This window comes from Odocoileus virginianus, chromosome 12, assembly GCF_023699985.2.
Source record: "Odocoileus virginianus isolate 20LAN1187 ecotype Illinois chromosome 12, Ovbor_1.2, whole genome shotgun sequence".
In the NCBI taxonomy this organism is placed as follows: Eukaryota; Metazoa; Chordata; class Mammalia; order Artiodactyla; family Cervidae; genus Odocoileus; species Odocoileus virginianus.
Genome location: NC_069685.1, coordinates 58057618 through 58071695, shown reverse-complemented (window position 1 = coordinate 58071695; position 14078 = coordinate 58057618). Strand labels below are relative to the sequence as shown.

At 37.8% G+C, this 14078-nt stretch overlaps 1 protein-coding gene across 2 annotated transcripts in view; it reads right to left on the bottom strand.

Annotated features, from left to right (window-relative positions):
* The window catches only part of NAA25 (N-alpha-acetyltransferase 25, NatB auxiliary subunit), a 64082-nt gene that overhangs the window by 47057 nt on the left and 2947 nt on the right, over nucleotides 1-14078 (bottom strand). The window contains exons 2-4 of one of the 2 annotated variants that reach the window (XM_020904202.2): nucleotides 7280-7365; nucleotides 6698-6836; nucleotides 2834-2952 (exon numbers count right to left, since the gene is read on the bottom strand). In XM_020904202.2, the coding sequence (XP_020759861.2) occupies nucleotides 2834-2952; nucleotides 6698-6836; nucleotides 7280-7365 (344 nt within the window). Of the gene's footprint in view, nucleotides 1-2833; nucleotides 2953-6697; nucleotides 6837-7279; nucleotides 7366-14078 lie in introns of those variants that run through there. The other variant, XM_070475364.1, reaches the window with a different exon arrangement.

The window sequence follows — 14078 nt, the reverse complement described above, 5'->3', positions numbered from 1 at the left end:
CAAGATGGTGTGAATGGTGAGACGCCAAACGGGAGGGAACATACAGGCACGTGCGGCCGACTCACTCTGCCGTTCAGTAGGCACTGACACAATACTGCAAAGCAACTCACTACACATCAACAAATTTAAAAAATGACTAGAGACAAAACGGACAGAGAGGATAAGGAGGGGAGTCCAGGACTGCTTGAGGTCCCTATTTCTAATAACTAACTGGAGAAATGAAGTGGAAAGCATTAAAAAAATTTTTTTTCGATAATTTCTGAGTAAAGAAAACATTTTATAATAACATACAGAAATAAAAATGAATATTAATATGAATTTCTAACATAAAAGAAAAATTTCATGCCTATACCCTACTGTCTTAGAGGTGCTAACATTCTGTTGCTACAGAGAATTTCCAACCACAGAGAAGTTGGAAAAACGTGGCCACAAATTGGTGACTCAGAGAAGAGGAATGTCACTAACAGAAAAAGGAAAGTCTAGTCATCTATCATATGAAGAACTAGCAACTCTTTATTCAAGGTGGCTTTAAATATTACCTGCTGGAGATATCTGTGGGGCAGAAATCCTTAAACTTTCTGATTCCCTGGCTTCCCTCCCTCTTACCTAAACCAGTTTATGCAAATCGCTCATTATTTAACAAATATTTATCATGCATATGTTATCCTAGGAACTGAGGATTCAGTAGTGAACAAAAGCCCTTACTCTTATGAAACATAGCATGTAATTTATAAAATACCTATTACCCCAGACAGACATACCCATTTCAAAATAAGCATACATATGAGCTAAGAACTGTGACTACCTTGAGCAGCAACAAAGGTAGAATAAGAACTAAGAAATTCTGTTCTAAGACATTTAACACTAGAGGACTCCATTCTTCCAATACATTAGACTAAGACAATGCAAAAGCAAGCTATGGTTAAAACATTGAGAAACTGTATACTAAGCCAAGTCAAAGCAACAGTCTCCAAAAAGCAAGCTGAAAAATTATACATATCTCTGGCAACAAATAAAGTTAAACCGTACAAAAATAAAATCTGATCAAGTGGCAGATTATTTTTTCCTTTTCTCAAAATTTACCTTAATATTGCCATTGCATGACCTTCTACTTTTTGCTATTTTATGTGTTTATATTTTATAAAATATATATTTCAAAAATTTATTTTGTGGGATCATAAAATTAGCAAAAGTTTTTTAAAAAAAGAAAGAATAGAAAGTAAGTTGGAAAGTATCCACAGCCCTATATCCTGGCAATATTTCAGTACATACATCTAATGATATCTTTTATTAAGGAGAGGTGGATGGGAGAGGAGTGGGAGAAGGCCATTTTACAATCTGCTCTCTTCAATCACTACTGGGAATATCTTTCTATGTGAACAAATAAAGACACATAGTACCACGGATGGGTGCAGGGAGTGAGAACGAGGTGTTGTAGTTTTTCCACCATATAGGTGAACTGTAATTTCTTTACCTGTGTCCATATTAATGTATATTTAATATGCTTTACTTAAAACATACTCCTAGATGTAAAAACGATACTACAGATTTATATGTATATGTGTTACCAATTTTAAAAAACATACCCATTTTACAACAGAAGAAAAATTATAATTTCTGAATACTTTTCCTGAGAATATACTCCAACAATAAATAAAAATAATGATAAAATTTCTTCAAATAATTATATTTGGGCCCCCCAAAATTCTTCCAGTTTAAAAACTTGCCAAGGTGAATACAAAGATTGATTTTAAAGGATTTATCTTAATACAGTATCTTTCACCTTCCCTGGTTTATCTAGTGTTACAGTTTGATACTTCAAGTGAAAATGTTAGTCACTCAGGTTGTGTCCAACTCTTTTGCGACCCCATGGACTATAGCCCACCAGGCTCCTCTGTCCATGGGATTCTCCAGGCAAGAATACTAGAGTGGGTTTCCATTTCCTTCTCCAGAAGATCTTCCTGACCAGGGATCAAACCAGTGTCTCCTGCAGGAGATTCTGCATTGGCAGGCAGGTTCTTTACCACCGAGCCACTTGGGAAAGCCTGATATTTCAAGTAAATAAGACCAAATAAAAACCCAAGTAGGAAATATCTGCTTTTAGAACATATTATAGCCACAAAGCATTTCTTTAAAAAATTCTAGCTAGACATCATAACCCTTTATGAGCTTAACTGGGCAAATTTCATTTCTCCGGGATGCCAGTTTTACTTAAGTATCAGCCCCAATGTATCCAAATGAGGCACCTTCACGGGTATACAAGGAACACGAAAAATGTGCTAACTAGCAAAGAAGGAGAAGCTGCATCCAAAGGGAAAAAAAAAAAAGCATCCCAAGCAACAGATATTTTTTCCCCCTCTGTGGATTTAAAAATCTTAGCAGGCTATTAAAAAAAAAAAATCTTAGGCTATATAAACGGTTGAATTTACAAAATAGATGTAAACTGTTAAAGCTAATCTTTCTAGTCTGTTCAGTTATTGCTCTGGGATTTCCGCCCATTTTCTGAAAATATACCAGTGATCTGATGCAGTGGGACAATCTAAAGATTGTCCTTTAGATTGTTCTTACTAAAACCAAACAAAACATACCTTAGGCCACAAAAGAACAATCACGTTTCCCAAATAAATCAATTAAAGAATCTGAATAGTTGTTCATCTTTAAAACACACACAAAAATACCAGGTTGATCCACACACACAAATACATACATTGACTCCTATACATGTACGCAAGCATACATGTACAGACACACACACACACAACTGCAGTTAAACCACAGTAAAAAGGCTTTCAGAGAAAATCCCACAGCCCAGGAGATGTGGGCATCAAGTTACCTGTTGCATTTTCTTGTATTCGCCCACTCTGGCATAGGCCATGAAGAGGTGAGAGTGATATTCCTCACTATTGGGAACTTTCTTCACAGCTGCCTCATAAAGTTTTGTGACTAACTCCGCTAAGACAAAGAGAAACAGGATTTTAATTACTGACGTGTAACAAATCTTAGCAGCAAGTTTTTTTTCCTATTTGGAGAAAACAGATGTCTCCTATCATTAAGGAAGAATATATATCTGCTTTGCCTCACTTGATCATTACTCTTCCCTTGCTTAGGTGTTTTTCAGTAAAGAATGGACTAGGTCAGCCCCCCGATGACACTGGCAACATATAAGACTCTCCAGGATCTATCGAGCCTTTCTGTCTTCTTCCAAATTCCTTCCGCCTGACACTTTATGCTCCAGCTACATCGAAATATTTGTAGTTCCACGAGATTCCCTGTCCTGTATCATATCTCCATGACTTCACATTGTTTCCTCTGCCTGGATTCCCCTTTCCTCTCTTTTCTACTGAGAGAACATCAGCTAAGACCCAGTTCAAATGTAATCCCCTCTTGCCAGGAACAGGGCTTCCCAGGGGGCACAGCAGTAAAGAATCCACTTGCCAAGGCAGGAGATGTGTGTTCGATCCCTGGGTAGGGAAGATCCCCTGGAGAAGGGAATGGCAACCCGCTCCAGTACTGTTGCCTGGAAAATTCCATGGACAGAGGAGCCCGGCGGGCTATAGTTAATGGGGTCATAAAGAGTCGGACAAGACGTAGCACACGCACATCCATGCACACTGCCAGAAACTATGCAAGTTCAAATGTAATCCTTTCCTGACACCATCTCTTCTCCACCTGTTTGATCACTGCTTCCATCTGCCACTTTTAAATCTTTTAAGTAACTTTCTTATACAGTGTATTAATATATAATGCAATATACTATCTATTGATCTATTTCTCCTTATAGACTATGAGTAACATGAGAGCAGAAAGAATACCTTTCCTCTATGACTCTAGTACACTACTTGTCATAGAAAAACATTCAACCAATACTTGTAGGATAATTTTTTTTTAATGCTAAGAGAGAATCCATAGCACTAAATTCACATAACCCCTAAGTAATCAGATATATCTCAATTCTTTAGTTTTAATTGTTTATATGATGAAAAACAAAACTGAACTATAAAATAACATTTTCTGCCTGCTAGGTTCACAAAAAATTTGGGTTTTTTTCCAGTTTTACTGAGAAATAATTGACAAAAACTATTTTTTTAGGAGCACAACATAATGGTTTGATGGCAAAAATTTTTTTAAGTCTAAGTATACCAATGACAAGGATGTGACGCAACTAGAACTCTTATACACTGCTAGTGGGAGGGTAAATTTAGAAGCAAGCTGACATCATGTTTACCTTTAAGCTGAACCTACACCCTATGACCTAACACCTCCATTCCTAGATTCTAGTGTACTCACCCAAAAAAGTATTCTGTGGCAGTGAACATGAATTAACTACAATTAACTACAACACTTGGATATTAGATGAAAAGTTCAAGTTACAGAAGTTGTACAGTATGAAGCCATTTACATTAAGTCCAAGAATAAGCAAAACTAGCAACGTATTGCTTAGAAAAACAAATGCGAAAATATTTTTAAAGAAAAGCAAGAGAACGAAAAAAAAATATTCAGGATAGCAAATCCCTCTTAGAAAGTTAAAGGGGAAATGAGATTGACAAAGGACAGACAGGAAGTCCTCTAATCGCAGTCATGCCTCATTTTTTTATTGCACTTCCCTTTACTGTGATTTGCAGATACTGTGTGTTTTACAAATTGAGGGTTTGTGGCAACCCTGTGTCTAAACCAATCTACTGGCACCATTTTCCAACAGCATTTGCTCCCTTTGTGTCACCGTGTTACATTTTCGTTAATTCTTACAATCTTTCAAACTTTTTCATTATTATAAAGTTATGGTGATTTATGACCAGTGATCTTTTTTTTTTTTAAATCTATTAATTTATTTGGCTGTGCAGGATCTTTGTTGCTGAACATGGGCTTTCTTTAATAGTGGTGAGTAAGAGCTACTCTCTATTTGCAGTTCATGGGCTTCTCATTGTGGTGCTTTCTCCAATTGCAAAGCACCAGCTCTAAGGCACACAAACTTAGTTGCCCACAGCATGTGGAATCTTCCCAGACCAAGGATCAAACCTGTGACCCCTGCACTGGCAGACAGATTCTTAACTACTGGACAACTAGGCACAATCAACCACTGGTTTATTGAAGTTACTACTGGAATTGTTTGAGAGCACCACAAATCATACTCATATAAAACCTTGAACTTAATCAACAAATGTTTGTGTGTTCTGACTGCTCCATTATCTAGCTGTTCCTGTCTATCTCCCTCTCCTCAGGCCTCCCTATTCTTTGAGACACAATATCGAAATGAGGCCAGTTAATAACCCTACAACAGCCTCAAGTGAAAGGAAGAGTCACATGACTGGCCCTTTAAATCAAAAGCTAGAAATGATTAATCTTAGTGAGGAAGGCATGTAGAAAGCCAAGACAGGCTGAAAGGTACGCCTCCTGTGCCAGTTAGCCAAGTTGTAAATGCACAGGAAAAGTTCTTGAAGGAAATTAAAAGTACTATTCCAGGGAATTCCCTGGATGGGGAACCAGGTCCCACAAGCCAAGAGGTGCAGCCCTTCCCTAAAAAAAGTATTATTCCAGTGAACACATAAATGATAAGAAAGTCAAACAGCCTTATTGCTGACATGGAGTAAGTTTTAGAGATCTGGGTAGACAATCAACCAGCCACGATATTCCTTTAAGCCAAAGCCTAGCCCAGAAGAAGACTCATAACTCCCTTTAATTCCATATAGGTTGAGAGAACTGGGGAAAAACTTCATGTGACTCACTTTATTGCAATATTCACTCTAATGTGAAACCAAACCCATGATATCTGCAAGGTATGCCTATACTAATAATGCTCGATTTCCTAAGCTGGGTGCTAGGTGTAATGAATGCTCATTTACTTCACATCAAATGTTCTAGTGTGTTACCTAAAATATACTGTTCTATAACATGTATTATTAAAGATATGTATCTCATAACAAAACATTTAAGAAATCAACAAGGAAAAACTTTACCTACAGATGAAACTGTAGACTACCTAGGATACCATCAGAAATAATCTGGCAGGCAGAGGGGTATAGATTAAAACTGACCATGTGTCAATAATTGCTGAAGGTGAGTAACGGGCACACTGGAGTTTATTATGTTATTCTGTTTCTGTTTGAAATTTTCCATAATAAAAAGTGGGAAAGGGGGCTTCCCTGGTGGCTCAGTGGTAAAGAATCCAGCTGCCAATACAGGAGACCCAGGTTTGATCCCTGACCCGGGAAGACCCCACATGCCTCACAACAACTAAGCCCACATGCCCCATGGTTGGTCATGTGTTCTAGAGCCCAGGACCTGCACCTACTGAAGCCCGTGCTTTGCAACAAGAGAAGCCACCACAAGGGGAGCCTGCGCGCTGCAAGCAGAGAGTAGTCCCCGTTCACCCCAACGAGAGAAAGGCCAACGAAACGCAACAGAGACCCAGTACAGCCAAAAATATACATTTTTTAAAGTGGGGAAAAAGCAACTCTTTCATTTAGCGGGTAAAAATGTCATAAATGAAATTCAAGTCCTCATTCCAATTCAAGGATCCTAATATGTGCAAAATAGCCACTCTGTCCACAGCCTTTGCAGGCCATGATTAATGCATTAGTTTACCTGCTGTCATCCATCAAATCATGAGTGGTAAGTAAATTAGACAAATACAGAAGTCAACGAGAAATATCCAAAAATTAAGCACAGTTTTAAAAACACTGAAAAGAAAGAAACGTACGTCGGTGCATCTCCCGGTAAAGAATGGTTAGTGCCTGCAGCGAGTTGTCATCTGTGGGTTCAAGAGCGGCCACCTCCTGTGCCAAGATGAAAGCTTCCTCTTGCTTTCCAGTTCTCTGTAAACCGATTGCCTTTAACACCTGAGAGAAAAGACAAGACTGCTTTTAAAGGACAGAAACGGAAATATGAACCAAAGAAAGGCAATTTGAAAGCACAAGGTAAATTCTAAGATATGCCTAGGTTGTGAATCAACTATTTTACTAAAAATATCAGCAAATAAAGATTCTTTCCTATTTCAGTCATATTAAGAATGCACAAAGCAAAACAAAAAAAATGTACAACACCCCTTAAAGGGGCCCTGTGAAAATAGAATAATTAAATTAGAGAAGTCATGCCCAAAGAAAAAAACAGGGAGCTTTTAATCAAATACTATTTATAGCATTTAAGGGATCAGGAAAATATATGGCCTAAGAAATACTATGAAAAACACAGGCACTAAAGAGATTAATGAAACACCTTTCCCTTTAAAGATTACAATATATAACCCACCAAATATAAGTAACTCGAAGGCAAATGAACTTACCTTAGCACAATGAAGATCTTTATGCTTTTTCAACAACTTATCAGCTTGCTGAATTGCCATTTTATTATTACCATTATCAAGATAATCTATGAAAACAGAAGTTAGGGTCATTATATGCCTTCAACAACAAATATGAAAAATGCATAGGCTAGTATCAGATGTTTCAGAAAGTGTTCTAATTTGGTATTTAAAAATATCACGGCGCGATATGAACTCTAAACAGCCAGGATGGTCCAGAACCCAATCTTATATTTTGTTATAGTCATTTCTCATCCAAAGGCAATATAATTCAGTTATACTAGTCTTTAATGAAGATTCAAGAGATGACAGATGACACTAATATTTTTACCTATGTGAAACAAAAGGGTTTAGTCACACAAAAATTAAAATATCTAAAAAACAGCTTATTATACTCAAACTTCAAATCTACCAAACGGACCACGTTCCCTCAATAAAATGTCTAATGTGTACTTACTATGCCACAGAGTTAAGAATAATTTGCTGGGGGAAAAAAAAAGATAGTAACAGTGGCAGCAAATTAAATCCAGCAATATTAGGAGTAGACAAGGATGTACGAAAAACAGTTCTTTCACATACATTAACTGAAACAGAAACTGGCACTGACTTTGGAGAAAAATGGACTTCTAAGTTCCCTAACCTAGGAACCCATTCCAAAACACAAGGAATATGGAGACTTGCTATAAAATTTTGTTAAGGAAGAAAAGCAATCAATTATTATTCAAAAGCAGAATAAAAGCAAAGATTAATTTCCAAATGAGAGGATCTAAAAGAAAATGAGAAGTGTGTTAAATGAGCAACAGTGGTAGATGTTAATTCTATATATAAGAAGGTGACTAAACGCGGACCAGTCTACAACCTACTACTACCACCAGGTCCCTCTTGGCTCGAGGTCCCAAATCAGCATGGGAACAGACAAAACAGGAACAACTCAAATTAATCTATGGACCAAATGCTGGTGAGGACAGGGAACAAAAGCAACTCTTATTCACTGCTGGTGGGAATGCAAAAATGGCACTGCCACCTTGGAAGACAGGCTGTTTCTTAAAAAATTAAACATACGCTAACCACATGATCCTGCTCCTTGTTATCTACCCAAATGAGATGAAAACGTACTTTCACACAAAAATCTGCACATAAATGTTTACAGCAGCTTTGTACATAATTGCCACAACTTGGAAGGAACCAAAATATCCTTTGGTAGGCAAAAGGATAAAAAACTGTGGTACATCCAATCCATACAATGAAATATTATTCAGTGATAAAAACAAATGAGCTAGCAAGTCAAAGGAAAAAAACAGAGGACTCTTCAATGCACACTGCCAAGAGAATGAAGGCAATATGACAAAGCTACATACTATATGATTCCAAGCATATAACAGTCTGAGAAACGCAAAAATTATAGGTACAGTGGAACAGTCAGTGGATGCCAGGAGCTGAGGGAAGGATGACTAGCTGGAGAGCAGGGGATTTTTTAGTGCAGTGAAACTATATGATGCTATAATGATGGTATGTGTCAATTATTCATTTGTCAAAACCCACAGAATGTGCAACATACAGACTGAACTCTAATGTAAATCAGTAAGCTAGGGAGTTAACAATAACATATTACATTGGCTCAGCAACTGTAGCAAACGCACCACACCAGTGCAAATGTTAGTAACGTGGGAAACTGCCGGGAGAAGAGGGGGGTGTGTGGGCGAATAGGAAAAACCGCTCTAGAAAAATAAAGTCGATTAACTTGGAAAATATTTATCTAATAAAAGCAAAGATTCATTTCTAGAAAAGGAAAGTAAGAAGTGTTAAAATGGGAAATAGGGTGGTAGCTGCTGATTCAGAATACAGAAAGATGGCTGAACACAAGCTAGTTCACAATCTACTACTACAACTGGTCCCTCTTTGCTCCTCAAGGTCCCAAGTTAGCAACAGGGAGACAGGAGGCAAAGACAACTCAAAATCATCTATGGTCTGGTGGCTCAAGGCCAAATAACAGAAACACACTATCATTTTACCTGACAGCTTCAATTTTTCTCCAATGAATACTTTGCCACAGCTTTAAAAAAACAACCACATGAACACATGAGTTTCATCTCTAGTCTTGCTTCAATGCACTTAATACCAATGAGCACCAATAATGCTAGGTACAATGATTAAGAAAACTTACTCTGGAGGAATCACAATCTAAAAAAGATCAAAGACTTAAAACTCAGGTAGAGCAAAAATCACAGAAATCTAAAAGCACACAAAATCTTGGCCTGAATACCTAATACCAGTTTTCTTAAATTCTTAGTTCAGCCGACAGGCCACCATTTGTCCTTACAGAATATCTGAGAGACGTTTCAGTTCAATAAATGAAATCCTAATAACCTGGTGGTGGTCTCATGCAGAGTGAGTTCTAAGTTATGTCTGACTCAGTCCTGTAAGACTCCAAGTTCCACATCTTGAAGCTTTCTCAAAGAGTAGGTATCTTTGACGAAACCCCAGCTCTGAGGATCTCCCCATAAACGGATCAGACCAGAGGTCAGGACTAGAAGGACACTTAACTTTTCCTCTCTGTTGTTGACAAGGCTTTTATATATTAATATATACTGTACCCTTGCCCTCTTCTCTGGGAGTGGTTTCCACAGACTCTGATGAAGGGGCAGAATTGGATGAGCATGTCTAGATAACGTAACTGAAGCCCAATGGAGTGGACATTTGACCCAAGCTGGATAAACCTGGTAGTCTATAACTGCAATGCTGAAACCTAGTGTCAGAAAGCTATGTAGAATTCCATTTGGAAAGCAATAAATATTTTCAGTTTGAGATTATCAGGGGCAGGTCCAGAACTTCCATCTGGAAGGAGCCTTGGGAGATGCAAGTTGGTTAATAGGGAGTGAAAAAGGGAGTTATCTCTTGGCTCTTCATTCCTATAACATTTATAAAAGAATAATGTCAGTTATCTTTATCAAAAAATAGATGGGGGGGATAGGGGGCAGTGCTGATTAAGCAAACAACCTCTCCCTACTCTATCTTCAGCCAACATTTGGGCCCTGTGAAGTGATGCGTAAGCACACTAAAAAACAACAAAAAGGTTTGAAGAACCTAGCAGAGAAAAGAATAGACACGAACATATAAGAGCAGCAGAGACAAGCATTTGAGAAAGAAGCTTCAGATCTTGACAGCCGTCCCATTTCCATCAGGCTCTAGAACATTGCATTCTTGCCTGAGGCTCCCACAATGGTTTATAAACAACCTCCCTCTACTTGAGCTTGTATCAAAGTTTCTGCTCCTTGCACCCAAAAGAATTTTAACTAAGACACCTCACCACATTCAGCCTGCTGTCAGGCTGCCCCTTCCTAGAAGCCTACTGATTAATTGATTGCTGAGTCTTTGGGAAATGTTTATTTCCATTTTACATCACTGACTTTGTAATATAAATTATGTAGCACTTGGTGAAAACAAGCCAAGAAAAATGATATCCTAAGTCTATTTTTTCAAGTCTTTTTAAAAGCTTACTCAAGGGTAATTGTGGCTTGACCACGAGGACTGGTATGGTTCCCTTAATAAGAGTAGGTCGGTCAGCCATCCACAAATCAGGCACAGGAAATAAGATGATAATGTGTCAGTTAAAGCAGTGTTCTTCAGAGCATAGTTATCACTCCAACCACTCTGTTTTTAGGTGATCTCTGCAGGCAGTACTAGATAACACAGTGGGAAAGTTGACTTCTAATATTTCCTTTATATTAAGGAGATAGTCTCAATTTTGTATTAGTCTGTCACTTCTTTAATATTTGCTAATGCCTCCCTCCCCATTTTTTTCAAACAGAGAAGTAACAGGTCTCAGATTGAGAGTTTCACAACTATCAGAAACTAGTTAAGGGACTTCCCTGGTGGGCCAGTGGTTAAGACTCGGCTTCCACTGCAGGGGGCACAGGTTCAATTCCTGGTTAGGGGACTAAGACCCTACATGCCACTGGTTCAACAAAAAAAAAATGTAAGGCTTTAATAACATTGTTTTATTCTCATTGTATGTACTTATTCTTATGGTTTGTTTTCTCAGGACAAGTGACAGATTTTCCACTAACGGTAACAATAAAGATTTGTTGTTGTTTAGTTACTAAGTGAAGTAAAATTAAAGTCGCTCAGTCATGTCCAACTCTTTGCAACACCAACACCACGGACTATATAGTCCATGAATTCTTCAGGCCAGAAACTGGAGTGGGTAGCCTTTCCCTTCTCCAGGGGATCTTTCCAACCCAGGAATGGAACCAGGGTTTCCTGCATTGCAGGCGCATTCTTTACCAACTGAGCTATCAGGGAAGCCCTATCACTAAGTCGTGTCCAACTCTTTTGTGATCCCATGGACTGTAGTCTGTCAGGCTCCTCTGTCCACGGGACTTTCCAGGCAAGAATACTGGAGTGGGTTGCCATTTCCTTCTCCAGGGGATCTTCCTGACCCAGGGATCAAACCTGTGTCACCAGAACTGGCAGGTGGATGCTTTACCACTGAGCCACCAGGTAAACCCAATAATATAGATTATTTTTAAATAAATTTAACAGTCAACTTAGAGAAAAATATTAAGTAAATAATAGTACAGATGATACCATAATATAGCTAAAATCATCAGATTGGATAAAAGAATGATAGAAAAAAAAAAAAGAATGATAGAAATCTGGGAAACACTGGGTTAAACCACTGGTAAGAGACTATCAAAATCTGCTGAACGAATGAGCTAGCCCCATTCCTGGGTAATACGGCCAACAGAAGCTCCTCTTCCCTGCAGGTGCAGACAGACAGCAGTCGGCCCTGACACAGACAGGCCTACTGTCTACTGGCCCTGTAGAGAGGCCCTGGGACCAACATAAGACTTAAGAATCCTAAGTCCAATCATACTTAGGAATACTGACAATAGAAAAAGGATCAATCTCACAAATAAAAAGGAAAGTCTTTAAATTAGGTGTCCTTGCAAATGCTTTTAAACATTCCAGAGTAGCTGAAATCACCTGCACTGTTCTCACTTCCTACAAGGGCTTCAGAGACTAGTCAAGATATTGCTCCAAATTTAGAAAAAAAACCGAATACAAGACAGCTCCACTTTCAAATTACAATGTCCTTTGCTTAAAAACCCTAAATGTTTGAGAACAGAAGTCTTGCTTTTACGAAGAACAAAAATTGTAGGTGAAACATTCTTTTAATCAACAAGCCTTTGTTAAATACCTAATGTGCAAGATGGGGGGTGGTGAGGTTGAACTTAAAAATGAATGATTGAACTTAAAAACGAATAATGCCTTGAAAACTGATGGCCTTCCATCCTGCATCTGTCCCTTTTAGACCTATTTCCCACACGGTATTCAGAGTTATCCTTTTACAATGAGGGAGAAAGAGATACATACATACAAAGTGACCACAACAGGATATTCAAGGAACAATGATTAGTGATGGCTTCCCATGATCAAACTGGACTTTTAAAAGTCTTTTCAGTTAATTTTTAAATAATAAAAATAATACAGTCATAGTGAAAATAAAAGTGATTCATATAGGTATAACAGAAAAGAATTATTAGTCTCGTCATCTTGCCCTACGCACCCACCACCCTCTACTCTGCATTCTTCTAGGACTTTTCTGTGCATTAACATGTGTTTCTAAGCTTAAAATGTTTTTAGAATCTCAAAGTCTAAGAGCTTTTTAAAAGGTCAAGATTTCAGAACAGAAGACTACAGGTTGGGCCAAGTGACTTTTCTACAGAAAGAAAAGATAATATTCACTCACCAAGACACCCTGTCACTCCTGGGGCAAAACAGGACAAGATTCACTGAGCTAACACCGCCCAACAGAAGGTTCAGAATATATAGAACAATCATGTGAAGACTTGGGAAGTTTTAATAACGAACTATAGCAAAATAATTACCTGGAGTTTGGCCACACATGGAAGGGAAATGTCCTAAAGCACCAAAGAAGTGATTATCATTCAGGAAACACAGCTAGGAAATAGGTTACACATGATTCAGGCTAGAGCGAGACTGCAAGTCAGTAACCAATAAGGACTACTGTGTAGCACAATATTCTGTGACATTCTATGAGAAGAGTCTAAGAAAGAATGAATATATGTGTAACTGAGTCACCGGGATGTGCACCTGAAACAAACACAACATTGTAACTCAACTATACTCCAATAAAAATTTAAAATAAGTATACCAAAAAAAAAAAAAAAAGACCGTAAGTCAGTAACAAAGATTAGAAAGGATCTTGTGCCATAAAAGTATATGTGTGTGTATTCTAAAGACTACAGAGATATTTTTTCTTTGAAACTTCTCTATTTTTATTTTACAATTCCTGCATCCTATAAAAATTTATTAAGTGCCATATCTGACCATCACTTCCAACTCTACACACTTACTACCAAAAACATTTAAAAATAATAATGGTAGAAGAAAGCACTAGAGCTCACCAAGTCACATGGGAATACAAAATCTGTTCAGAACCACAAAGTACAAGAGAATAATTTTAGTGAAAGGAGAAAACAATAAAGTAGGCGTTCTGAGAAACTCAAGATGGTTTTCAAAAACCAAAAATGCAATACCCAAACTTACCAATTTATGAGTAAAGAGACGCACTCTAAAGACATTTGACTAAACAACTAGCTATTACATACGGAGACATCAAAAACAGAATTTCAACCTACCATAATTTCACAATTAATCACCCTGTCTGCTTCTACCCTCAACAGCATTGGCAAAAGCTGAGGTCATAGGCAAAGTTTCTAATAGTTGTAAAATCCTAAACCTTGGTAATATAAAT